General features: G+C 46.2%; 1 protein-coding gene and 1 long non-coding RNA gene across 8 annotated transcripts in view; one reads left to right on the forward strand and one right to left on the reverse strand.

Moving 5' to 3' along the window:
* KCNT1 (potassium sodium-activated channel subfamily T member 1) overlaps window positions 1-25337 on the forward strand; it is a 215107-nt gene that overhangs the window by 164316 nt on the left and 25454 nt on the right. For all 7 annotated transcript variants that reach the window (XM_075578829.1, XM_075578834.1, XM_075578830.1 and 4 more), the window contains 11 exons: window positions 316-424; window positions 3138-3287; window positions 4134-4363; window positions 13416-13632; window positions 15575-15680; window positions 16677-16849; window positions 17511-17582; window positions 19640-19774; window positions 21482-21593; window positions 23317-23418; window positions 23996-24079. In XM_075578829.1, the coding sequence (XP_075434944.1) occupies window positions 316-424; window positions 3138-3287; window positions 4134-4363; window positions 13416-13632; window positions 15575-15680; window positions 16677-16849; window positions 17511-17582; window positions 19640-19774; window positions 21482-21593; window positions 23317-23418; window positions 23996-24079 (1490 nt within the window). The remainder of the gene's footprint in view (window positions 1-315; window positions 425-3137; window positions 3288-4133; window positions 4364-13415; window positions 13633-15574; window positions 15681-16676; window positions 16850-17510; window positions 17583-19639; window positions 19775-21481; window positions 21594-23316; window positions 23419-23995; window positions 24080-25337) is intronic.
* On the reverse strand, window positions 14571-21583 carry LOC142472093 (uncharacterized). The gene is made up of 3 exons (XR_012789599.1): window positions 21435-21583; window positions 21179-21323; window positions 14571-15245 (listed from the first exon to the last, which is right to left on the reverse strand). It is a non-coding gene; the product is annotated as an uncharacterized LOC142472093 (long non-coding RNA).

A 25337-nucleotide genomic window follows, 5' to 3' on the forward strand; every position in this document is an offset into this window, starting at 1 on the left:
ACACACCTCGTCTAGAACCCATTTGTCCACACGTGTGAGGTTAAGGATCTGGTCATAGAAAGGGTGGCAGACTACAGTCCTCAAGGGCCACCAACAGGTCAAGATTTCATGATATCCCTGCTTCAGCACAGGTGGCTCCATCAGTGGCTCAGTCAGAGACTTTCACTGAAAGTCGCTTGTGCTGAAGCAGGGATATCCCTAGTACTTGGCCTGTTGGCGGCCCTTGAGAACTGGAGTTGGCCACCCTTGGTCTACAGGCTGAGCAGGTCCAATATGTTTGGATTGTCTCTGTTTACAATGATGTTTGAATTGCAGATCACGTGGTTTGTGAAGAAGAGTTCAAGTATGCCATGCTGGCATTGAACTGTGTGTGCCCAGCAACCTCCACCCTCATCACCCTTCTAGTTCATACCTCCAGGGGACAGTAAGTAAGGCTTTTACTAGAACCAACATAACATTTGTATTCCATGCCAGACAACACCTTTGCATGAGCAGGGTTACATTGGCTCATATACAGTCACCTAAACAGAAGTCAAGATTTCTCCCCTGCATCTACCCAAATCGATACTTGGCTCCAGTATATAGGGTGTCCTCGTAAAGCATTCAATTAGCAGGTGCCTATTCCATGTAATATAGTCGGTCCCCCCTGTCGGACTATTTTCCGATCTGCTTTAAAACCTCAGACCTCATTTGATCCTTTGGTTTCAATTTCCTTACTGCACTAGCCCCTACCGCCTCTGCTGGGAGGCTAATCTCCAAGTCTAACACCTTTTCGGTGAAGAACTACTTCCTCACATTTCCCCTTACCCTGCCACCTTACTGCTTCAGAGAATGACCTCTTGTTCGAGCACTTCCTCTTTCTTTGGAATATGCATCTCCTCCTGGACTTTGTTAAATCTCTTTTTATATATTTGGACGTTTATATCATATCCCAAATATTGAAATAATGTGCTGACTGTGTATGGGAAAATGAGGCTCCCCATAAATTAGTTACAGATTCATGGGGGGGAAAAAATCCCCAAACATGTTGACTTCTCATAAGAAGATAATCAGCCATAAAACATCCATCCCATTTTATAGCATAATGGTCCTGTCATTTTCTGTTGTGGATCACTAGGGATTACTCCAATCAGTTAAAGGGGAACACGGGCCAATAGAATACACAGCATTTCATGTTTTGGGAGAAAGAATTGTTCTGTACTGTTGAGTATTTCTATACAACGTTCCGAGCCTGCTGCTTGTGAAAGAACGTAAGAGGTTTGCCATGCTGAGAGCCAGAGCAGTAATTTGATGTTTTGGAGCTGTTAAAGGTCACTAACGGCTGGCATAGGGGATCCAATCAACAGCTATTTAAAAAAAAAAGTAAAAATAATATACACTTATAAACACCTAGAAATATTTGAGTCAAGGATATGTGGATCTGCACTCACCTTTCTGAGACCCTTGAGTTAACAGGTAACTTGGTTCTCTGCTGCTTCATTTTATCTCTAATGTTTCATGCCATGAAAGGACCTTTTCTCCTGGACTTCTAATACAACACACTGATGTCAGCATAGGATTCCACTTATAGAAATGATTCGGGTAGCCACAGATGTAGAGGTGCAGCGCACAGCGATAAACTGGATCCACGGGACAGCAGCAGTATAATGAAAATAAAAGTTCTTTATTGAGAAGTCATGGTGCAGACAGGTATGGGTGCAGGAAAAAACCTCTGTCTCTAACATGTTTCACGCCTTGCTGGCGCTTCGTCGGACGAAGCGCCGACGAAGCGCCAGCAAGGCGTGAAACGCGTTAGAGACAGAGGTTTTTTCCTGCACCCATACCTGTCTGCACCATGACTTCTCAATAAAGAACTTTTATTTTCATTATACTGCTGCTGTCCCGTGGATCCAGTTTATCGCTGTGCGCTGCACCTCTACATCTGTGGCTACCCGAATCATTTCTACCAGCAGGAGCACGCTTTCCAGAAGGCACAATGGGCAAGGTCACGTGAGTTGTACCTTTAAACAGTACATAGAGGTATTTTATTGGTGTGTTTATACAAGTGTCAGTACCAGTCCACATTGGCAGTGAGGGGGTGGGGCTCATATATCTCCATCACCCACACTCACCAGGACATTTATTCAGGTCACAGACTACACACGCACCCATATATACCTCACTCAATTATATACCTTATACCCAGCCTATTCCCTTCAATCAAGAAATCATTGTTAATTACAGAGTATGTCACTTGAGCACTATATTTGAACATTGTTCTTCTACTTGGATTCCACTTATAGAATGATGTACTGAACCACTGAACCCTTCAGGACGTTCTGTTTTTATTTCACCTATATTGAACATTTGCTGAATATAACTTAGTAATTGCTATTAGCTCAGAAACACGAATATTTTATTCAGTGTTGTGTAAATATTGTATACATTACTTTTAGGACTAGAAGAGCTTTTGCGTTGTCTGCCCCGAGTAAAACCCATTTCCATTCTAGCTGGCCCATTGCAACTGACCTAGAAATCGGAATTCCTGACATAAGGCACGATTCTATTAGTCAACCCGCCATAAATCATTAATCACACCCACTGAGCTGTTTAATGGGATGGCAAAATTTCATGGTAACAATTCCTAATTTTTAGTCATTGTCACAATGTTTTTCGGAGTTTACCAACAGCCGCTGCGCTTCTGGTGCATGCAAATTTCTTCCACCAAAAGCAAACACCATTAGGGAACATCCTTGTTTATGTGAATGAGTTTTAATCTTGGTGCAACTAGCAAGCCTAAACCCTGGGGGACATTTGTGATTGCTCTGACAGATGCTTTATTGCAGTGTTTCAGTATGAAATCTCCAGAGCCGAGAGACACAGAGACTTCCAAGAGTATTGAACTTGTGTTGCTCATATGTAAAACTCCTGCATTCACCACTAGGCCATCAGGGAAGCTGTTAACCGTAGGCCTTGAGTGCAGATGCAGTGATTTTTAAATGGCAAGGAAGTGAAAGCAGGTGGGCAAGGAGCTGCACAGGAGATACTGCTGGGTTAAAGGTCTCTCTGCATATGTTTTGCTGTATACACCAAGATGTTCAGAGGAGGGGTGCAATACGCTTCATAGGCACCTCAATCTCCACATCGTGTGATTGCAGGGAAGGACAGCAGTCGCCCGAGCATTGGCAACGGATGTATGGACGCTGTTCTGGAAATGAAGTATATCATATCCGAATGGGCGATAGCAAATTCTTCATGGAGCACGAAGGGAAGAGTTTTACTTACGCTGCCTTCCATGCACACAAAAAGTAAGGTCATCTTTTACCTCGTGTACTAATCGCATAGAACATTTGGCCCTATAACATTTACATACGCGGAAAGAATTACCATTTTAAGATAACAACATTATGGCTCAAATTTGCTACGCGGTCTTCTGCCAATTGGCTTGAATATGCAGTATGGCTCTTTCAGAGTCAGAAGGTACCTTGTGGCAGAAGAGCGCTGAGTAAATATGGCCCTATGTGTCATGGGGTGAAAGGTTTGAAATGATCCTAAATGGACCAGTCCCCTTCTGCATCACTATTACATCATGAATGCCATTCCTTGTGTTAATCCTTGAATGTGTGGATTTACCATGGCTGTGGACTGAAATAGACATTTGGGCCCTTGCTTACTAATTGGTGCTATGCTTTAAGACACCTTTCAGCACAAGAAGACACCTTAAAACCCATTCACTTCAATGGGATCTGAAATGTCTTCTGATATTGGAATGTGGCATAGCACCGCTTTGTAAATATGGGCCTAGGTCTTTGGCAAACATGCTCTAGCTAAATGTATAGTCTATGATGTCATTTGCATTAACAAGGAATCCAACCCCTAAGTGTGGATAAAGTTGAGACATGGCTAAGCATTTCCCTGGTCATATTCAACCCTGACTAAATGCAGCACCATACTTGGTAAAACCCACACATATTACTTATCAATATTTCTGGAAAATAGATAACCGGTGTATGGGATGAGAATATACAAGGAAATGTAGAGTAATATCTGTAATATTTTAGGGGTGGGCCATTTCTAGCATTTTGTTTTAATGCTCAGCATTGATTTATTTGGGGGGCGTCCCTGTCATCGGATTCTCTGTTGTTGTACCTTAGATACGGCGTGTGTTTGATAGGAGCGAGAAGAGAAGATAATAAAAGCATCCTGCTGAATCCTGGACCCCGGCATATCATGGCTGCGTCAGATACCTGCTTCTACATTAACATCACCAAAGAGGAGAATTCTGCTTTCATCTTCAAGCAAGAAGAAAAGCAGAATCGGAAAGGCAGAGGGTTATATGATGGTCCATCCCGGCTTCCAGTACATAGCATCATAGCTAGTATGGGTAATTATGCCTCCCCCCCATCCCCTGTTCAGAATGTGCATGAACATTGCCAGGTCTCCAGCAAGAGTAACTGCTTCAGTGCTGCTTTGTAAAGCGTTGAGGATCTGCCTGGATGTTGAATACATTGTACTGTTAGCGCAAAAGTAGCGCATGCGTGTTTGAACAGCAGAGTTCTAAAGAGAACTAAGAGTTATTTGAACTGAAGCGTTCTGCTACAGCAGAGTTCTAAAGAGAACGTGTGCAGTTCAAATCTCTATTCCCTGCAGAGAATATGATAATCTCAGAACTCTGTTCTTCACAATAGCAATTCCTTATTTTGTTGTGAACTTCCTTAAGATACCATATGTCCATTCCACCATTTTTACAGGTGGGGCAAGACCTTGCCCCACATGGTGGTATAATGCTGGGCAATGCAACAGCCGCCCCCTGGCAGTGAAGGTCTTGAGACAGGGGTTCTCAAGTCCTCAAGGCCCCCCCACCCCCCAATCAGGTTAGGTTTTCATGCTATCCCTGCTTCAGCAAAGTGGCTCGATCAGTGGCTCTTTGACAGAGCCACTGATTGAGCCACCTGTTTTGAAGAAGGCTCTTTGGCTGAGCCACTGATTGAGCCACCTGTGCTGAAGCAGGGATAGGCTTACAACCTAGTGGTGTGTCATGAGAACTGGAGTTTGCGAACCCCTGTCTTAAGAGACAGACACACAAGCTCAGAACCCAAACCCTCCACAACATGTATATTTGTGTCAATAAGTAGTGCTACTTAGATTGTGACCTCAAGCAATACAACAAAAGATAGAAAGCCTATGTGCTACATCCAATGTGACAAATGATATACTTACAAGTTAAATACTTCTCTGTTTTTCTTCATAAGTGAGGGTTATGGCGTTAAATTCTTTGGCCAACGCATTTTAAGCTTTATGGGAGCCCTTTGAGGGTACAGCAGTGTCAGGACTTGCAAAAGAGGGGGATACCTTGGGGTGCTTTGCCAGCTTAAAATGCGTTGGCCGAAGAATTGAACTCAATGACCTTCACCGATGAAAAGAAATTATTTAACGATATAGTTTGTCATGTTGGATGCAGCACTGAGGCTTTCTGTCTTTTGTCGTAAGGTCGGAAGAGAAGATAGGAAACTAAAAGGAACAAAGGATTTAAAAAAAAAACACACAACACACTGCTAATAAAAATAGAACCGCATTATTCTCACAAGGCCGCCTCTGGAAGTGTGCACAGAAAACCCCACATTTCATTCTGCTTATGTTGAAACGACACAGTTGGAGAGGTGCAATGACAATAGCGCAGCAGCTTGGGGAAGAACAAAGGAGCGTGACGTTAGCAGGATGGGAACCCCCCCATGTAACCGTGTGGGAGGTGGGAGGGGAGGTTCCCTTGATGTAGAGGCTGCCATGCGGCGCTGTCTGAGGATGCTTTTTCCATGCAGCTGGGAGTGATGTCCCTGAGAAATCATCTCAATACAGAACAGCCTGTGATTAGTTATCCTTCACCCCTTCTTGTGTGTTCCAAATGGGCTTTATTGCTGGTCTCTGAAGGAAACGCTAAAAGCAAAAGAACATGCAAGAGCCATCAGGTGGCCCCTTGCAAAGATGATATCAGTCACAGCAGACTGCAGCACTCAGCCATGTAACACGTTTATTAACTCCAAATTATACACAGCAAATATAAGCTACCATGTATTCCAGTTACAGAGGCTACAGTGTAGATAGGGTTGCCAGGTGACTTCTCCAAAAATACTGGACATGATGGTGAAGGAGCGACGTGCTCGAAACGCGCACGCACACACCCTCTTACCCCTCTCAGCTCCATGCTGTTTCCTCCTCTCCTTGGCCCCACCTCCAGGCTCCTGACACCTCCTGCTGATTGACTACTGCTGGGTAATGCAGCCAATCAGGATGGAGGAAGCTGCTCATCCTGCTAGCAACAGCCTTGCTCTCTCCCTGCTCAGGGAAATCCCACGCCCCCCCCCCCCCTCCTCCATGCCGGTCAGGTCACTATGTCCAGACAGGTAATACCGGTATACACATACAGAGGTAGCTGAAACGTTGGGCCAATAAAGACTTTTTTTTTGCATATTTTTGGAGAGACGAGCGCACGCACAGAAAGTAGATGGCGTCCTTGTAAACCTAATCATTCACAAGATGAAGACCTCAAGAACTACAGACCAATCAGTCTACTTCCAGTCACTTACAAAAAATGTGTGCAGATACTCACTAATTAAGTGCAACAGACCTGAACTTTGCCCAGGCTAGAGAACAGGTGGGATTTCGCACTGGATACAACACAATGGTCAACATCCAAGTGGTACAAGAAGTGATTTCCCGAAGTATTCAATACAATCTACCATTCATCTTAGGCATTAGTTACAGCGTGATGACCTCAAGTGCATAGTTAAAAAATGGTGTTTAGCGATGAAGATAAGCACGGTATAAACTGCTTGAGACAGAGCAAGAATTATGGTTCAAAACGCTGGCGTGAAATGTTTCCTGATTAAAGGATGGTCGCTAGGAGAATTGAAGAAACAAATTGGTAAAACAATGTGTTGTTCAGAAGTGGGAGCTGCTGGACCAACGTGTTATCAATTATACAATCAGCCAGCAGCATTCTCGCCTGCGGGCGTGCTTTACTGCACTAGGACACTCTGAACACACACTTTGAACTCCAAACTTTATAGTAATCCTAGTGTTTCAGATTAGATTACAACAGTTTAACACATAGCAAGCTACAGAGAAACCTCCCCCCCTCCCCCTATTTCTCGTTTAATGAACAGGAACCTACCGCAGTGTAACTGGCCATTGTTGACATAGTATAGTGTTAATCTACACAACAAACCTACAATTCTACAATTGTGCACATTTTCATGGGGATGGAGAGAGAAATATATCAAATATGATGAAACGAAAGGGGTCCCTTTTTTCCTGAAGTGTTTGTGTGTGTACATATATACATACATCAGCTATTCACAGCACATGCTTCTCTACTCCAGCATAGCCATTCTGATTTTGGAAGTTCATGAACCGTGATAGAGGCGAATCATTTCTACATTAGTTCAGCAGCTTTTTTGGTAAAGCATTCGGTGTGCCGTACCATTCAACGGTTTTCAGTGCAGGATTCCAAAAGTCATGACCTCTTCTGTCGGAAAAGAGCGTGAGTTGGGGAAAGAACTCGGAAAGAACTTTAGTGAAAAATCCGAGACGGTTTGAAGCGTTAAAAAAAAAAGTTGTCGGGACACAATCCGAAAAACGGGGACAATCCCGGGACATCTGGTCACCCTAGGAATACAGAAAAAGGAAGATGTCAGGATAGGAGAAGGATTGGCTCAGTGAGTAAAGACTCTGGCACTGGTTCAATTCCCGGTATCGGCTCCTTGTGACCTTGGGCAAGTCACTTTATCCCCCTGTGCCTCAGGCACCAAAACATAGATTGTAAGCTCCACGGGGCAGGGACCTGTGCCTGCAACATATCTCACTAAAGCGCTACCTTAAACTATCAACGCTAAACAAGAACATATTATTATATGTTGTATAGCTCGGAACCATTCAGTGCTATATATACTTGGAGTAATAATGCTAAGGGTCTTATACTTGATCATCTGAAACACTCAATCAGGTCGTTTCCGGGCGAAATGCCCCATTTTGTTCATATATCTCAGCTGATAACCCTACAAAAGGTTAAAATGTATGTAACGGATTTTCTGAACCGGTCTGACCCACCCAATCTCACATTGGCCCCTGTGGTCTAACCAGTCCCCATTACAGTGTAGTAGTGTCTGGTTGTGCACCTGTTGGCTACAGGACTCCTGAGTCTCCCGCATGATGGTGTATGGGGAGGACCCGTCCAGACAGGCAGCTGAGGTAGTGTGCTGAGTCCTACCTAGTTCCAGTGCAGCGCCTCCACCTCATCAGGGTCCCTGCGTCCGCATGGGGATGGTCCTGGTGAGGAACTCCTCTGTGGTGCTCCTCTCTGTGCAATTACTCCACACATGCACACGAGAGGGTTGGTAATCAAGAGCATCTTTATTGCTTGAGGTGGGCTAGCTGCCCCTCGCAGTAGTCTCTTTAGCCACACATAATCATTAGTGCTTCCCTTTGAAAGGTATGTCCTTGTCTTAATTGGTGGGTTCCCTATCTCCCCTTCAGGGAGATATCCCTGTGCCAGGTCCCTGGTCACAGTCTTATAAGCTGTCTCCTCCCAAGCCTGCACTCAGACTTGCTCCTTGTCTCATAGTTCTTACATCAGCCACCAACAGCTTTTCTCTGTCTGCTTTGTGCTGCCAGACTCACAGCTCTGCATCAAACTACCGCAACAATGTTGCAGACCTCCAAGTGCCTCTTACTGACAGAAGCAGCACAGCAACAGGAACTCACTCTAACAACTCAGCAACAACTAACTTTTGATCAGTGCTGTGCCTTATGTATACTCTGGAGGCTGACACACCTCTGACATCACTAACCATGGAGTCAGAGCCTGTGACCACTCCCATCCATACATAGGGCACCTCACCAGGGTGTGAGGGCAAACCTCCATAATTACTGCTGGCATGCCCACAACTTACCAGGCCTTACTGTCAGCAGGAGAGATGACTGTAGCCATTTTACATGACCGCTACATGTAGAATGTATTATAGATCTTTTCTCTTGATTAGTGTCGTCACAGAACATTAAGGATGTCAGTCCAGTAACGACAGCACAACAATTATATAGCTTTCTTTAGATGCAGCGATTTACTAAAGTTATTTTCTGGTCGTGTCATTCTCTAAGGATGCCTTGATACACCTGATCCTTTGATGTGCTGTGATGATCATTTCATGCTTAGCTCAGGGAGGGCAGCATGGTTAGACAATCCCTTGGCAATATACAGCTTTCATTTTCTGGTGTTTACAATTTGTACATTTGCATGGAATCTGTAGACTTGAAACTAATAAGAAAACCTTTTACATCGGTTTGTGACCATCATTCTTTATGTGAGACAAAGCTGCAAGGGGCTATAGCTCATTTCCGCTGCCTAAACCATCTTAATAGGTTATCTTGTTAAAGATTTTATTTTTTTAACTTTCCACATATTATATATAATATAATAAATATATATATTTGGTCAGGATATATAGCTTTGCAGTATAAAGGGAAAAATTCACACAAGCTATCTTATAAACATCTGAAAGGGATTTTGAACTGTATTTGTGCTATACTAAAGCATTTAAGTAAGATATTATAATAAAAGAAGAATGATGCATTAAACAAATAAAAAATGGTGACGATTTTTACTTTCCGTCAGAGTTTCTGCGCCTGGCATAAAATGGGTTACCAGGCTGTTTGTAATGCACAGGCTGCAGTTAATTTAATTCCTTAAGCACCAGTAAGGAAAATGAGTCCATTAAGGATTCATTAGTAGCTTCGTGTGCAGTACTGAGCCTGAATATCTATCTGTGGTTCTTATCTGCAAGATAGGAAGCACTTATTTTGTGAAGAAAAGCAAAGCAGCGAAACTGTCCCTGAAACCTGTAAACAACAGTTTGGGCACAGAAATTAAATTGCAGCACTGTTTAATCATACAGTAGGTACCAGATTCTTATTAGGGCGGCTGCTTTGGCCTCACAGGGAAAACCATAACCAGAAGTAAGGCCAATTATAGCTGCAGCTAGTGTATAAAGAAGGATGGAGGTTCTCCACAACCTCTCCAATTCTCTTGACAATGCTCTGAACATGAAAGGCAAGATTCTAGCTTCTTTATTATCAAAAACAGATGCAGCACCAATGGTCCCTCTACCCAGTTAATCCTATGTATATCAAATGAGCAAAAGCAACAAAAAAAACCACAAGATCAGCACACCCTAATTGACTTAAAGACCCAATTTCATCATTATAAATCCTCCTTACTACTTGCATCATGTTGCGCACAAGCCCGCACTTCTTCAGCTGTTGCTACCATTTTTAGTTAAATTCGGAGTTTCAGTGACATCATTTGACCAAAGACCAACTTGACCGTGTCATGGTAACCCTAGGTCCAGCAAGTCCTAATGTCTAATTAAAATGTTCTTTTACTTTGTCCTCAAAACTACCCCCCACCCCCTGCTTTTCTCTTTTTATTTTTATACAGAGGACATCTCTGACTTGCCAACTTAAATGTCCTGAATCCCTGGCCATTAGCAGATCACCTGGGAGTAGGGGGGTATGGAGGCTGAATGAGGAGCTTTGTAGGATGTTAGCGTTGGGGCTTTTTTGTCTTTTGTTGTAGACTAAGGGGGTCTGTTCTCGTAGCTCTGAAGTTGTCAGCGTCAAACCGCGCGTTTTGTTCAGAAGTAGTGGAATAAAATGAGAGGGAAAAAACCCTATTCTCCAATGCAAATCGTGCCACGCCGCCTGGTGTAACAGCCACGATGCCTGGTGTAACAGCCACGCCGCCCGGTGTAACAGCCACGCCGCCCCGGTGTCACAGCCACGCCGCCCGGTGTAACAGCCACGCCGCCCGGTGTCACAGCCACGCCGCCCGGTGTAACAGCCACGCCGCCCGGTGTAACAGCCACGCCGCCCGGTGTAACAGCCACGCCGCCCGGTGTCACAGCCACGCCGCCCGGTAAAACAGCGATGCCGCCCGGTGTAACAGCCACGCCGCCCGGTGAAACAGCCACGCCGCCCGGTGAAACAGCCACGCCGCCCGGTGAAACAGCCACGCCGCCCGGTGTAACAGCCACACCGCCCGGTGTAACAGCCACACCGCCCCGTGTAACAGCCACACCGCCCCGTGTAACAGCCACACCGCCCCGATTGAACGCACTTTGGCAGTGGAATGACCTGCGATGAGGCTAACTCTCTCAGCCTAACCCATATTTCCGGCTCTGCATGTAATACGCGATACCAATCTCGCCGTCCTTGAGGGTTTTTAGAAGCGGTTTGCATAACAGAGCGAGTCGGAGGTTTTTGGTAAAAACTGATTGGATTGGCGGAGCCGGAGTGAAACCACTTCTAAAAAAAAAGCCTTTTAGACACGATTGGACATGCGAGAAGGGCTTACAGAATAGCATAGCACGCATATCCTCTTTTTGAACTGGTTGCCCCTTTTGAGAGTTGCCGGGGCTATAGGTCTCTATCTCTACTGTTATAATATTGTCTTTATTATCTACTAGCTGAGAGACCCGGCGTTGCCCGGGATGTAAATGCGTAATAGGTAGTATTATTTATAAATGGTGGAACAATAGGTGACTATTTGGAGGGGATGGGAGGGAGGGAGAGTGGACAGGAGGGGGGGAGAGTGGACAGGAGGGGGGGGAGAGTGGACAGGAGGGGGGGAGAGTGGACAGGGGGGGGGAGAGTGGACAGGAGGGGGGGTGACAGTGGACAGGAGGGGGGGGAGAGTGGACAGGGGGGGGGGAGAGTGGACAGGAGGGGGGGTGACAGTGGACAGGAGGGGGGGTGACAGTGGCCAGGAGGGGGGGAGAGTGGACAGGAGGGGGGGGGGAGTGGACAGGAGGGGGGTGACAGTGGACAGGAGGGGGGGGTGACAGTGGACAGGAGGGGGGGGCAGTGGACAGGAGGGGGGGCAGTGGACAGGAGGGGAGGACAGTGGACAGGAGGGGGGTTGGTTTGGTTTAAATTGACGGGTCCCTCCTCTCCACTCCCCCTGTATCTTTCTCCGCTCCTGACCCCCGCCCCCCCCCCCACCCCCCATGTGTAGCTCCGGTCCCCACTCTACAGTGTCTGAGACACAGTGTAACACACACACACACACGCACACAGACACACACAGTGTCCCACACACACACTGTCACGCTGTGACACACACAGACACAGACACACACACACTCACACACCTCTCCTTTTGGCCGCCGCCATGTTAGTTAGTCCGCGAGGGAGGGGTCCTTCCTTCCGCCGCCATCTTAGGTGCCGCGTGGCAGCGGTAGGCTGCCCTGGCCAATGCCTGTCCCCGCGCCAGGGAGGTGAGCGGGAGGTGAGTGGAGGGAGCGGGAGGTGGGTGGAGGGAGCGGGAGGTGGGTGGAGGCAGCGGGAGGTGAGTGGAGGCAGCGGGAGGTGAGTGGAGGCAGCGGCAGGCTGCCCTGCCCACTGCCTGTCCCCGCGCCGGGGAGGGAGTTGAGCGGGAGGGAGGTTAGGTGCCGCGTGGCAGCGGTAGGCTGCCCTGGCCAATGCCTGTCCCCACGCCAGGGAGGTGAGCGGGAGGTGAGGGGAGGGAGCGGGAGGTGAGTGGAGGCAGCGGCAGGCTGCCCTGCCCACTGCCTGTCCCTGCGCCGGGGAGGGAGTTGAGCGGGAGGGAGGTGAGTGGAGCGGGAGGTGGAGGGAGGTGAGTGGAGAGGGAGGTGTGTGTGATGGGGGGGGAGAGGACAGAGAGGTGTGTGTGTGTGTGTGTCCCTGTGTTCCCTGTGTGTGTGTCCCTGTGTGTGTGTGTGTCCCTGTGTGTGTGTGTCCCTGTGTGTGTGTGTCCCTGTGTGTGTGTGTGTCCCTGTGTGTGTGTGTCCCTGTGTGTCCTTTGGCCCGTCACTCCGCCTCAGGCCAATGAGAGGTGTGCGTGGGCGGGCCAAGGGACCAATGAGATTTCCCCTAGGGACACCGGACATCCAGGCAGGCAGGCAGGCAGGCAGGCAAACATACAGTGCTTTCACTAATATAGTATAAAGATCACCTTAGCACCTTTCACTTTAAGTATCCAAGTATGTATGAGCAGCAACTGGGCAAAAAAGGTTGTGGTTTGAACATCCTAATGCATTAAAACCAGAGCTATGTTCCTATTGCAGGTGTGGCCAACTCCAGTCCTCAAGGGCCACCAACAAGTCAAGTCTTATGGATATCCCTGCTTCAGCACAGGTGGCTCAATCAGTCCCTGCTTCAGCATTGGTGACTCAATCAGTCTCTGCTGCAGCACAGGTGACTCAATAAGTGGCTCAGTCGACTGAGCCACTGATTGAGCCCCCTGTGCTGAAGCAGGGATATCCCTAATACCTGCCCTGTTGGTGGCCCTTGAGAATAAGAGTTGGCCAACCCCTGCTCTAACCGATTTGCATTTCTAAGCACTTTTTTTACAAATGTTTCCCAAGGTACGGTTGCCATGGATCTGCAGAGCACCGAGTGCCGGCCAATAAACAGCAGCAAACTAACGCTTCCAGCCGAAAACGGTTCCGGTAAGAGAAGGCCCAGCATTGCCCCAGTTTTGGAAATCGCCGACAGCACTACAGTATTACCATGTGACCTACTCAGTGACCAATCAGAAGATGAGATGACTCAATCGGATGACGAAGGACTTCCTGCCCTAGAGTAAGCACATTTTTGTAAGAGCTCAGCAGTCAGTGGAGCGGAGCTGGGGCTCATGCATGTACGGCAGCTTATTGGAAGGTTGCAGCTAAGCTGCTGGTCAGAGCAGCCCTTGGCTGACAAATTGTGCAGCAGGTGCACATCAGTTTTAGTAATGTGTGCTCATTTGCATATCATTACCCAGAATCCCTGGCTGCAGTAGAAGCATTGTATGCTAAGAGATAATGGGGAAAGGCAGAGTTGCAAAGCTGTCTGAGACATGTGAATGTTTTCACAAGTGATATTTTTATCTGCAGTAATTAAGATATTAGTTTCCGGGTTGAGAGTTCATCTTAAAAGTCTTCATGCCATTCCCCCCCCCCCCCCTCCCTTTAAAATGTGCATCAATACAATCCACACAATGAAAAGTAATTAGCTAAGTTGCCAATCGATCCGTTCTCCAGTGATCGACCGTCTAAGATTCGGCTCGGGGGTTCACTAAATGGCCGTCAGTGCAGCAGGAGAGGACCAAAGATGCAAAGTTGTGGGGGCGATCATGTGACCAAGCAGCTACTAGATACAATTGGTGCACTGCTAGAGCGAGGGCAGGGCTCAAAAAGGGGTGTGCCAGAGCCTGTTTCAGAAGAGGAAGGGGATGTGACTTTGTAAATGGTTACTATAGAAAAAAATGCTTGTTACATTATAATACATTAATAATGTCATTCAAAGTTTAAAAAAATGCTACAAGTATTTTCTCATAGTACAGAACTGATTTATTATTAAAAAAAACACAAACAAAACACATGCGGTTATTGCTTGGTCTGCAGCGTTATTGGCAGTGTGGAAAACTCAAGCTGCAGGAGACATCTTCCTGTAGTTAGTCTTGGAAGCTCTTTGGTTGTCTTCGATTGAGCCACCTGTGCTGAAGCAGGGATATCCTTAACACCTCACCTGTTGGACTGGGGAGGGCCACCCCTGCCCTACCATAACTAAAGCAAAGTCCCCTTTTGGAAGACCTCTGAAAAGGAACCTCTCCCATGCCTACTTCCTTCATATTCCGAGGCTCTGAAGACATATTCCATGTGAAATACCATTTGCATAACTAAACATATATAAATAATATTTATTATGCTGGTAAAGATCAAATTGAACAATTTACATGCAAGGATTCAACAAACTATTACAATGAGTATACAAAGTGACAAGGGCGCATATTAAAGGTACAACACTACCCCCATGTGGTTACTAAAATGCACCAGCATGAATCTTTGACTGTGCTGCAAAAACCTGCCCCCCCCCCCCAAATTACATATTCATTTTTATTTATAAAATGTGTTACTAGGGAGTAATACATTGAGAGTTACCTCTCGTTTTCACGTATGTCCGGGGCACAGAGTTATGATGACAAATGCATGGTTACATTAAATGTACAGGGTTATACATTATATATAAAGACATTTGCATGAACAGTTAAAGATAGTATGTTATAGGCTGGGGGTGACCAGATGCCACGGTTTAGCCGGGTCAGTCCGGGTTCTTTTTGTCTTTGTCTTGGGTCCCGACTTTTTAGTTATTGTCCCGATTTTGGTTTTTTTTTTGTCTGGCCGCGTATGCGCGTCGTTTGTCCTGGTTTGTGCCTGGAAAAATATGGTCGCCCTGTTATATGCGTATGTAACGGTTAGACCAGATTGAAATGGGAAACAGCTTCCACCCTCCTGAACAAAGCGGATTAACAGCATAGGGAATAGGAGCCAAAGACTTCAGCAATGTAAGCGTAGGAAACGTCGTCCAGAAACATTGCATTCTATTTATTTGACACTGAAAGAAATCTCAAACGCATGTTGAAGACGCCCTGAAGCCTGAGTTTGTAGGCAGATATGAGACCCCAAAGCCTTTACATACACGGAGATTCATATGATTCAACAGGGACAGCACTGTTTTTTGTTTGTTTCCCCCCCCCCCCCAGGTACGTGAAAGGATACCCCCCGAATTCTCCCTACATTGGAAGCTCTCCTACGCTCTGCCACCTGCTGCCTTCCAAGGCTGCGTTCTGCTGCCTCCGCTTGGATAAGGTACGGACCCCCTTCTGTACTAGATAAAAGAATGAATATCTGCTTAAATAATATCCGTGTGACCGAAATGTCAGGTATCGGCACGGCAGGAATGGTGTCCACATATGCGCAAAACCGCGCTGTGCATTATATCAGGGGTGCTCAACGCCAGTCCTCAAGCCCCCCCCCCCAACAGGTCAGGTATTCACTATGTTGTGTGAACTTCAAATAACCTGGCGTTAAGCAGGTCTAACCTACAGGAATCTGGGTGGGGGCAACGTCGCCTTTAGTGGATATGCGATGTTTGGGGGAACATCCCTTTTTGGCATACAGTATCACTAACCGCTGGGAAAATGGAACCGTGCCCTATTTTGTTAACGTTGGGTTACTCCTTTTAGTGGATAGGCGTTATGATGAACCCACTGGTAATTTAGGTTTGCGTTGGGTTAAATAGCCTAATGGAGCTTGGTGCATCTGGGCTGAAGCATGACGAAGCAGTGAGAGAGGAGGTGTAACGTTTGAGATTGTCATCGAAGCAGGGAGCAGAATTACATCAAGTTCTGATAAGGTGGAAGAAACCCCAGATCTATTTGAAGTCTCCTTTTTTGTTGTGTCAAAGCATGATCATGTTCAGCTCCAATATTTTCTGTTCTTGGCAGCTATAAACATCCCTTTTAAAGGAGCAATTCATTCTTTTTTTTAAAAAAAAATTATTATTATTTTTAAACATAGGATTGAAGCAGGGGGTCTTCGGGGCCGAACCCCTTCATTTCAGCTACGGGGGACCCTCTGCTTCCTGAAATACAGGGGGTGCTGATATCCTGCACAGTTTAAAGCTCATGCGTTTGAGGGCCAATAGGAAGCCATGCTGTGATGACGTTGCAGGGGGGTCCCTGCCATTGTGCCCAACTCTTCACTGGATTTTGGACATGTTTCGGCTACACTCTGCTTTGCAAGAAGAGTTGTAATTATAGGATGACTGCGCATTTCTCTCCCCTCTGTAATCTCTCCACTCAGGGCTGCAAACACAACAGTTTTGAAGATGCCAAGGCCTATGGCTTTAAGAACAAGTTGATTATTGTTTCAGCCGAGACTGCTGGGAATGGGCTATACAATTTCATCGTTCCTCTGCGAGCATATTACAGATCCCGGAAAGAACTAAACCCCATTGTTCTGCTCCTGGATAATCCGTACGTTTCTTTAATGTGTTTTTATATTGATAAGAAGCATGTGTTACTCTAACAGGCACTCGTGGAGTAATGAAGCTGTAGTAACAGCTGAATGTATAGCTCCAATTTAAACACTGAGGCCTAAATCTAATAAATAGTTCTATGCCCTAAGGCAGGAGTGCTCAACTCCAGTCCACAAGCCTCCCCAACAAGTCAGATTTTCAGGCTAGCCCAGCTTCAGCATAGGTGCTCAATCAAAAGAGTGAGCCTCTGATTGAGCCACCTGTGCTGAAGCTGGGATATTGTGAAAACCTGACCTGTTGGGGGCTGGAGGACAGACCTGCACCCCTGCCCTAAGGCACTGTATGGCCTATTAAAGGGAGTTCACATCTTAACACTGCTAGGTAAATATGGGCTTGAATGTTCTGATGAACCATACTGTACACACGCACATTTAAAGTGAATTGAACTTCCGAGTTCTCACTACTATTGGCATGCAGCACAGAGATCAAGGTCCCTTATTCAATATGCTATAAAGCCCTCTTTCCTATGTGGGAGACTATTATAGTCCTATTCATTTGAAGGGAGCTGAATTACTGTACCACGAGTTGCTCTCCATGACTCTCAATGCCTACAGAATGTCGTTGTACAGTAACTATCACCTCCCAATTCTTTCTCACAGACCGGACAACCACTTCCTAGAAGCCATCTCCTGTTTTCCAATGGTGTACTTCATGGTCGGCACGATAGATAAGTACGTCTGTTTACAAATAATGCTACTGGTGTTGGAGTGGAGGGAGAGGGAGAGGGCGTAGGGAGTTTGATACCAAGTAGTTGATATGTTACAAGCTTTCGAACCTCTCTGGGTCCTTCATCAGGTTTGGCAGAAATACAGAAACACAATATTTTTTGGGGTGTTGGAGTGTAAATGGTTAAAGAAGTCTCAAGAAAGATGTTTTGTTACATTTGCAGCAGATATCCCTAGATTAGGCTGAGATGATGGTGCCGGCGTTGCTGCGTGAGCGCCCCCGACAAGCACTCTTCTGTAGTGGGCTATGCAAGTAACACCAGTGCCTGTGCGCCTGCCCGCGAAGAGGCGTGTTGTCTCGGCAGCGTTTTGAAAAGACAACAATTTTTGTCTTTTCAGGCGGCTGTCGCGTGACGTCAGCGCACGTGAGCTGGTTCAGCCAATGAGGGCGAAACAGCTTCGTGACGCGTCCACCACGCCCCCACATCACCTCTTCAATCTCCTGCAGCCAAGTTCACAAATTGCTTGGGCTGCAGGGGTGCGCGCAGCTGCGCGCTCGCTCACACGCGGCCGCGCAGGGACCATAATCCCAGCCTTACATGGGATTTGTGGATGATTTTGTGTCTTGATTTCCCTCAAATCCTTGGAATTAAGACAATCCATGCACACAAACAAACCTGTTGAGTTAGTGAGGATTGAATACATAGCAAATGTATGTGCTAAAAATAAAGAGAACCTGATGAATAAGGCTAAGAGTCAGCGCACCCGCACTGCAGACAGGCGGTGCGCTGACATACACAGACCGCGATATGCGGTCTGTAGGGAGCGGGAGCGGGAGGTGGGCGGGAGTGGGAGGTTTGACAGGGAGGGGGGGCGTGGCTTAAGCGGAGGGACCCGGTACTCTTCCCCCCCCTCCCTCCACGAACTCGGGCTGGAGCTGCTGAGGGTAAGTATTAAACACACACGCAGGCACTCATACACACACACACACACACACAGGCACTCACGCACTCATACACACACACACATACACACACACAGACAGGCACGCACGCACTCAGACACACACACAGACAGGCACTCACGCTTTCACTCCACACTCCTCCCCGCTCCCCGAAGCCTCTCCTCCTCCCGAAGCCTCCCCTCCCCATTGGCTCACAGCCACACCACGTGACGCGTCAACGCTAGACATCACCATTTTCTTGTGTCCCCTAGCGGCTGACGCGTCACAGCGTGTAGTGCTCTGTGCCGCCAGGGGGGACCGGCTCGCGAGGATTCCCCTGCTGGTGGGGAACTCGCGACATGGCCGCCCGCGCCAACGAGCGCAGCGGGACCGAGGCCTAAGGAAAGTGGGAATGAAAGCTAGAGACTAACGTTTGAAGGAGCAACCCCTTTTTATTGTACATGGGTGGGAGTTGTGTTAACTTCACTCTGGGGACCCCCAGGTTCCTGAGTTACAAAGCCGAAAGGTAGCACTGGTCCTTCCATTTAATGAAATACCCTGCGTCACACGGGGTAATAGGAAGCTGGAAAATATGTGGTTGCGGCTTCCTATTGGCCTGCGTGACGCTGGAGATTTAAACCTCCATTTTGTTTACCCTGGAGCAGGGGTCTCCAGCTCCAGTCCTCAAGGGCCACCAACAGGTCAGGTTTTCAGGACATCCCTGCTTCAGCACAGGTGGCACCATCAGTGGCCCAGTCAATAATTGAGCCACCTGTGCTGAAGCGGGATATCCTGAAAACCTGACCTATTGGGGACCCTTGAGGACTGGAGCTGGCCACCAGTGATGTAGGGGAAACTGACAGGCTAGGTGAGCCAGATTGCTTGTAAATGTCTGCTGTCAGTTTCCATGTTTCTCTGTTCAGCCATACAGCGATGAAGCCACTGTTTGTCCCTGTAACATTCCCAGAGCATTTTGCAGACGAGCGCGGCTAATTGAGTTGTGATCTTTCCATCTGAGAGACAAATGACTGTAACTATTTATGAGCTAAGCATTTCCTGATCAGACCGTCATTCTGTTAAGGAGCTGTAACTAACGAGCTTTCTCTTTCTACTTCCCTAGCCTGGATAACTTGCTGCAGTGCGGGATCATTTATGCAGACAACTTGGTGGTTGTGGATAAAGAAAGCACGATGAGTGCAGAGGAAGACTATATGGCTGATGCAAAAACAATAGTCAATGTCCAAACTATGTTCAGGTAAGAGGCCTTAAAGCAGCACGTATGGCTTTTCAGTACCTAGGACAGTGGTTTTCAACCTTTCTTTGGTTAAAAGGAACCCCGTCAGTATATTGTGAAATTCTGAGGAACCCCAACCCTCTCTAATAGCGCGTCTGCGATCAGATGCATTGTAAGGAACCCCAACCCTGTCTTATAGCACATCTTCAATCAGATGCATTGTAAGGAACCCCCAACCCCCTCTAATAGTGAGTGAAATATGAAGTGAAAATATTTGAATCGTCTTCTACGCTTCATGTAGAGGGGCTTTCCAAGGGGGTCTCTGTTATTTTAAGAGGGCTCTATGGAATCATGATTTATAAGGGCCTGGGTATCCTCATTACTTTTTCTCCCTATCAATTACAACAGACACAGTCTCTTTAAAATCTTTGTTCCCCTTGACTTCCATTTCCGTCCTCTTCCACTGAGCAGATCAGAATCAGTAGTGAGAAACACATGTGAAGGGCTTTCTTTTGAGTAAATAGCTGTGTCAAGGCCCTCTCTTCTCTTGCTTGTAAAACAGTCTCTCCCGATTACGACGGGGTATTGCAAGCGAGGTGCCACCCCAACAGACACCTGAGCTGTGTCTCCTTGGACCTCAATCCACACTGGTGGATAGTAAGTCACCATACCATGTAACGCAGATTCTATTTGTTTGGTTTAGGTTTAGGTTTAGACCATTAAGGCCCAAATCCACATAGCTCAGTTATGGACTTAATGACGCGCTAACTTAAGTTACACATCGTTAAGTGGTAATGGGTCTCTTCATTGCTCAATAATGCAGTGTTTGAGGCTGTTTCCAGCCGTAACCACAGTTAGGTATGATTTAACAAACACGTTATTTACAGGGTTCTTTCCCTCTCCTATCTACTTTTTTTTTTTTTTAATTACTTTAATTAAACACCTCTGTGGGGTCTGGATGGGAGTAGCGCTACCTTTGGGTAAGACCAGCTTGACGTCATGCTATTTGAAGCTAACGAAAGGTGTAAGGAGATATACCAATTAGGTTAACATGGGAAGGATGTTGATCCAGGGAGTAATCTGATTGCCAATATTTGAAGTCAGGAAGGAATTTATTTTTCCCCTTATGAGATATTATTGGATGATATTTCACTGGGGGCTTTTGTTTGCCTTCCTCTGGATCAATATACTGTAAGTATGGATATAGGATAAAATATCCGTTGTCTAAATTTAGCACAGATTGAACTTGTCTGATTTTTCTTTCTAGCCTCATCTACTATGTAACTATGTTATATAAGACAGCGCTAACTTGACTTGCTGTTATACCTCAGGGAACGCAACGTCCGTTATGGATTTTGGGAACCATACATTTCATAACATACAATTTTCCTCTTAATTATCATCACCCATTCTTCACCAACTGACCTTCCCCTAGCTGTTTTCCCTGGACCACAATCTCCGTGCTTATGGGTGGTTGGTTGGGTATCCGGACAGTGCTCCATTCTCTGCCTTACATATTTCCCCCGGATGACTGCCACATACTGATTCTGTTTACTAACCAGATTTCTACCTTTGTAAACGAGACGAGGTGCAGAAAACTAAATACATGAGTACATCATTATTACAGATTTATGAAATAAATTGTTGCTGACAAAGTACTGTACAATTAAGTCACTGTTACATAGCTGAAACAATAACTCTTCTTCGCATGTTTGCTTCTCATTCCAGGTTGTTCCCAAGTCTCAGTATAATAACTGAGCTGACCCATCCTTCCAACATGCGTTTCATGCAGTTCAGAGCAAAGGACTGTTATTCACTTGCGCTTTCCAAGCTAGAAAAAGTAAGCCAATGTAACAGTAATTCTGTTAGTTACCTTTTCTGCAGTGATAAATAACACGAGCATATTTCCAAATCTCAGACCGGTCCTCCAAACTCGCCTTATCCCCATTCCACTGCAGTCTGGAACTCTGGGTAATGGCATGCAAATGAGCACTCGGTCGCAGATTTTAAAAAAAACAAGCCGCCCATAGGCACTTACCTGGTGCTGCCTTCGCGTGCCGTCCCATTGCCATGGCAACATGACGCCGTGTGATGTCACATTGCCCATTGCGCACGCGGCCGGCAACCGCCTATCGCACGTGGCAACCGCCCATCGCGCCCGGCAGGCGCCAATGTATGCCGCCCCCAAATTTTGCCGCCCTAAGCCCAGGTCTATCGGACCTCTTGGGAAATCCGCCACTGCTCACAGTTTTTGATTGGTACTTAACATGGATCCCTTTAAGATTATGCCTGCGGTTTCACACAGCTTTTCCTGCATTAGAGGGGCATCGCCAGCATACCTGCTCACACAGATCCGTTTTGGTGTGAGAGTGGCTGCTGGCCTCACATTGTGAAGCTGCTTATATACCGGCTATTTGCACTATTGTAAATACCCCTCCCTGTTGGTAAATGTTATTTCACAAGCGGTGAACTATAAATGGATTCTGGGCCTGAGCCCATCATCCCATGTTTTAGTGTTAAGATGAACTACTTCAGTTCTATTTATTTGGACTCACTTCTTTAATTATATCTTTTTTTAAATAAAACACTTATAAGTACATTCACATGTCCCCCAACCTGCCTTACCCCATAACCATACACCGTCTTACTTAGCAAGCTCCAAACCCACTACATTGTATATATGTGTCATTTCGGGTGGTACTGGGTTTGTGACCAAATGTATACAACAAGAGACAAAAAGGCCCCATTGTTGTATGTATGTATGTATGTATATATATATATATATACAACAATGGGGCCTTTTTGTCTCTTGTTGTATACATTTGGTCACAAACCCAGTTTGATTTTACTGGGAATGCAAGAGAGGCTATGGGATAGGCTAAACCATAATACTGAGTTAAGTTATGGTGAGTAAAAAAAGTGACAAAAACCCTCCACAGGAAAGCAAATTCCCAGTAAAATCAACCCCACACTGATGAGACCCATCAAGGTCGAAACAGCTGTCTGTGGGTGGTTTTCTGGGTATGCACCTTAACCCTGGCTGTGCTCAAAGCTGTGACCATGCAGCAAGCTTAAGCCTATAGGGAACCATGTTAAGAATGGTTATTGAGGCAAAAAGTGACACTGTGTGCTCATTTGCATGTCATTTCCCAGAATCCCTTGCTGCAGTGGAAGTGCTGTATGCTGGGTGATAATGGGGAAAGGCGGGGTTGCAGACCTGCCTAAGACATGCAGATGAGCATACAGTTATATTTGCATATATATATATATATATACAGTGTTCGACAAACCTATACTTTTGCTCGCCCCGGGCGAGTGGATTTAACCCCCGGGCGAGTAAATATTGGCCCAAGCAGCACACGTTTGGTACTAGGTGGCGAGTAGATTTTTTTGTTTGGCGAGTAGATTTTTGAGTGATTTGTCGAACACTGTATATATATATTTGTTCTACAACCAGTTTAATATACAGGGAATTGATAGAAGGATAAGAGTAGCAGTAACTGGTGAGAAGCCCCGTCTCATTTCATTGCACTGACCTAATCTGTATTTGTGTCTCTACGCAGAAAGAAAGGGAGAACGGGTCTAACTTGGCGTTCATGTTCCGCCTTCCCTTTGCCGCCGGCAGGGTGTTCAGCATCAGTATGTTGGATACATTACTATATCAGGTCAGGAAAATGTAAAGATCTGTTATGTCTCATGCCCTGGTTCCTTACATCCTACATAACCCCCCCACCCCCCTTATCCTTTACTAGAGAACAGCCTGTTGTTCATTTTCACACCAGGTTACCTGTTTCTACCTTATCTTATTTCCCACTTCCCCTCAACATTGCGACCAGATATCCCTCTTACAAACACTGTATATAATATGGTGTTTCTCTATTTCTGCCGTACCTGGTGAAGGACCCTGAGAGGTGGGAAAGCTTGTAACATCTCAACTTCTTGTTGGTCCAATATATGGTATCACACCCCCTACGCCGTCTCCCTCCTCTGTTACTACATGGAAGAACGGACCAACACGGCTCCCTCCTTTCTTTGGTTTCTACCCCGGTAATCTTTCGTGACCTCTGCTTTAATGCGATACCTCCAATTAATAAGACGTGTTAAAGTTTCCTAAGAGGTGTCCAGAAAGCGTCCTTTGTTGGTAGCTCAAGGTGTGGTATCAAAGTAAAGCTACCATGGTGTGTGGTCATGTTGAAATGGAAGAGGCATTAATGGAGACAACCGTTCTTTATTCCCTTGCAGTCCTTTGTGAAAGATTACATGATTACCATTACAAGGCTTCTGCTTGGTCTGGACACCACACCGGGATCTGGCTACCTCTGTGCTGTGAGTACTTCACCTGGTTACCGTATTACCTGCCGGTGTGCTTTACACATTGACTATAGGAATGCGAAGTGTTCCTCCAACACAATGAGGGGGAAAACGAATGTTTGCATTGAATGGACGCTCTTCCCAAAGGGTGAATAGTCTTTCACCTTCTTTATCAGCCACTCAAACGAATGCCCATTAACAATTATTCATAGCTACAGTATCATGCCTTTTGTGACTAGATCAAATAAATGCTTGCCCTTTTTTATTCTGCTGTCCTGAATGTGTTGTCATCTGACTTCAGGTTTTCTGAGCAGATACAGCGACTTAGAGTAGAAATCCAAGCAGATTTTTCTGCCCTCACCAGCTTCTCCCCGGCAAGTCCCCTCCTCACCAGCTTCTCCCCGGCATGTCTCCTCCTCACCAGCTTCTCCCCAGCATGTCCCCTCCTCACCAGCTTCTCCCCGGCATGTCCCCTCCTCCCCAGCTTCTCCTCTACATGTCCCCTCATCACCAGCTTCTTCTCTACATGTCCCCTCCTCACCAGCTTCCCACCTACATGTCCACTCCTCACCAGCTTCTCCTCTACATGTCCCCTCCTTACCAGCTTCCCCCCTACATGTCCCTTCCTCACCAGATTCTCACCGCATCCTCCCTGCCTCACCAGCTTTTCCCCTACATGTCCCTCTCCTCTAGAAATCCTCCCCAGGGAGGTCAGTACGCCGCACAGCCGTGGAATAAAGAGCTTCAGGAAAGGCTGATCAGTGTTGCATGAAACTTTAATAGAACATAGTGCAAACGGATCCTCTTGACGCGTTTCGGCCCGTCAGGCCTTTGTCAAAAGAGTGATCCGTTTGTAAAAACATGAAGCATATATAGCAAATGCAAGTTACAACACCTGTGGTCAAGCCCCAACCAAATGGGTAACAGGTGTACATCCTGACACTGCTGATAATGGCATGTGAAGTTAAAAACATAGCTGGGGTTAAAAATGACCAATCTATATGTTTAGCAAGAAAAAGCATATACAATACAATACATGTCTAACCAAAATCACTAGTATATTGGTCAAAAGAACTAAAAACATGTACATTAAAAGAAAAAGAAAAAAAGCACCAGTGTAAATAAAGTTTATGATGAAATACAACAATAATGCTATAAAATCACCCGGACTCCTAATTTTTGATTTTTGCAAGAGAAAATTGAGAGAGCTGTCATTAACAAATAGCTTGTTAGTCTTATTATTTACATAATAATTGTCTTAGTAATGAAACAA

Source organism: Ascaphus truei, chromosome 21 (assembly GCF_040206685.1).
Source record: "Ascaphus truei isolate aAscTru1 chromosome 21, aAscTru1.hap1, whole genome shotgun sequence".
Taxonomy (NCBI): Eukaryota; Metazoa; Chordata; class Amphibia; order Anura; family Ascaphidae; genus Ascaphus; species Ascaphus truei.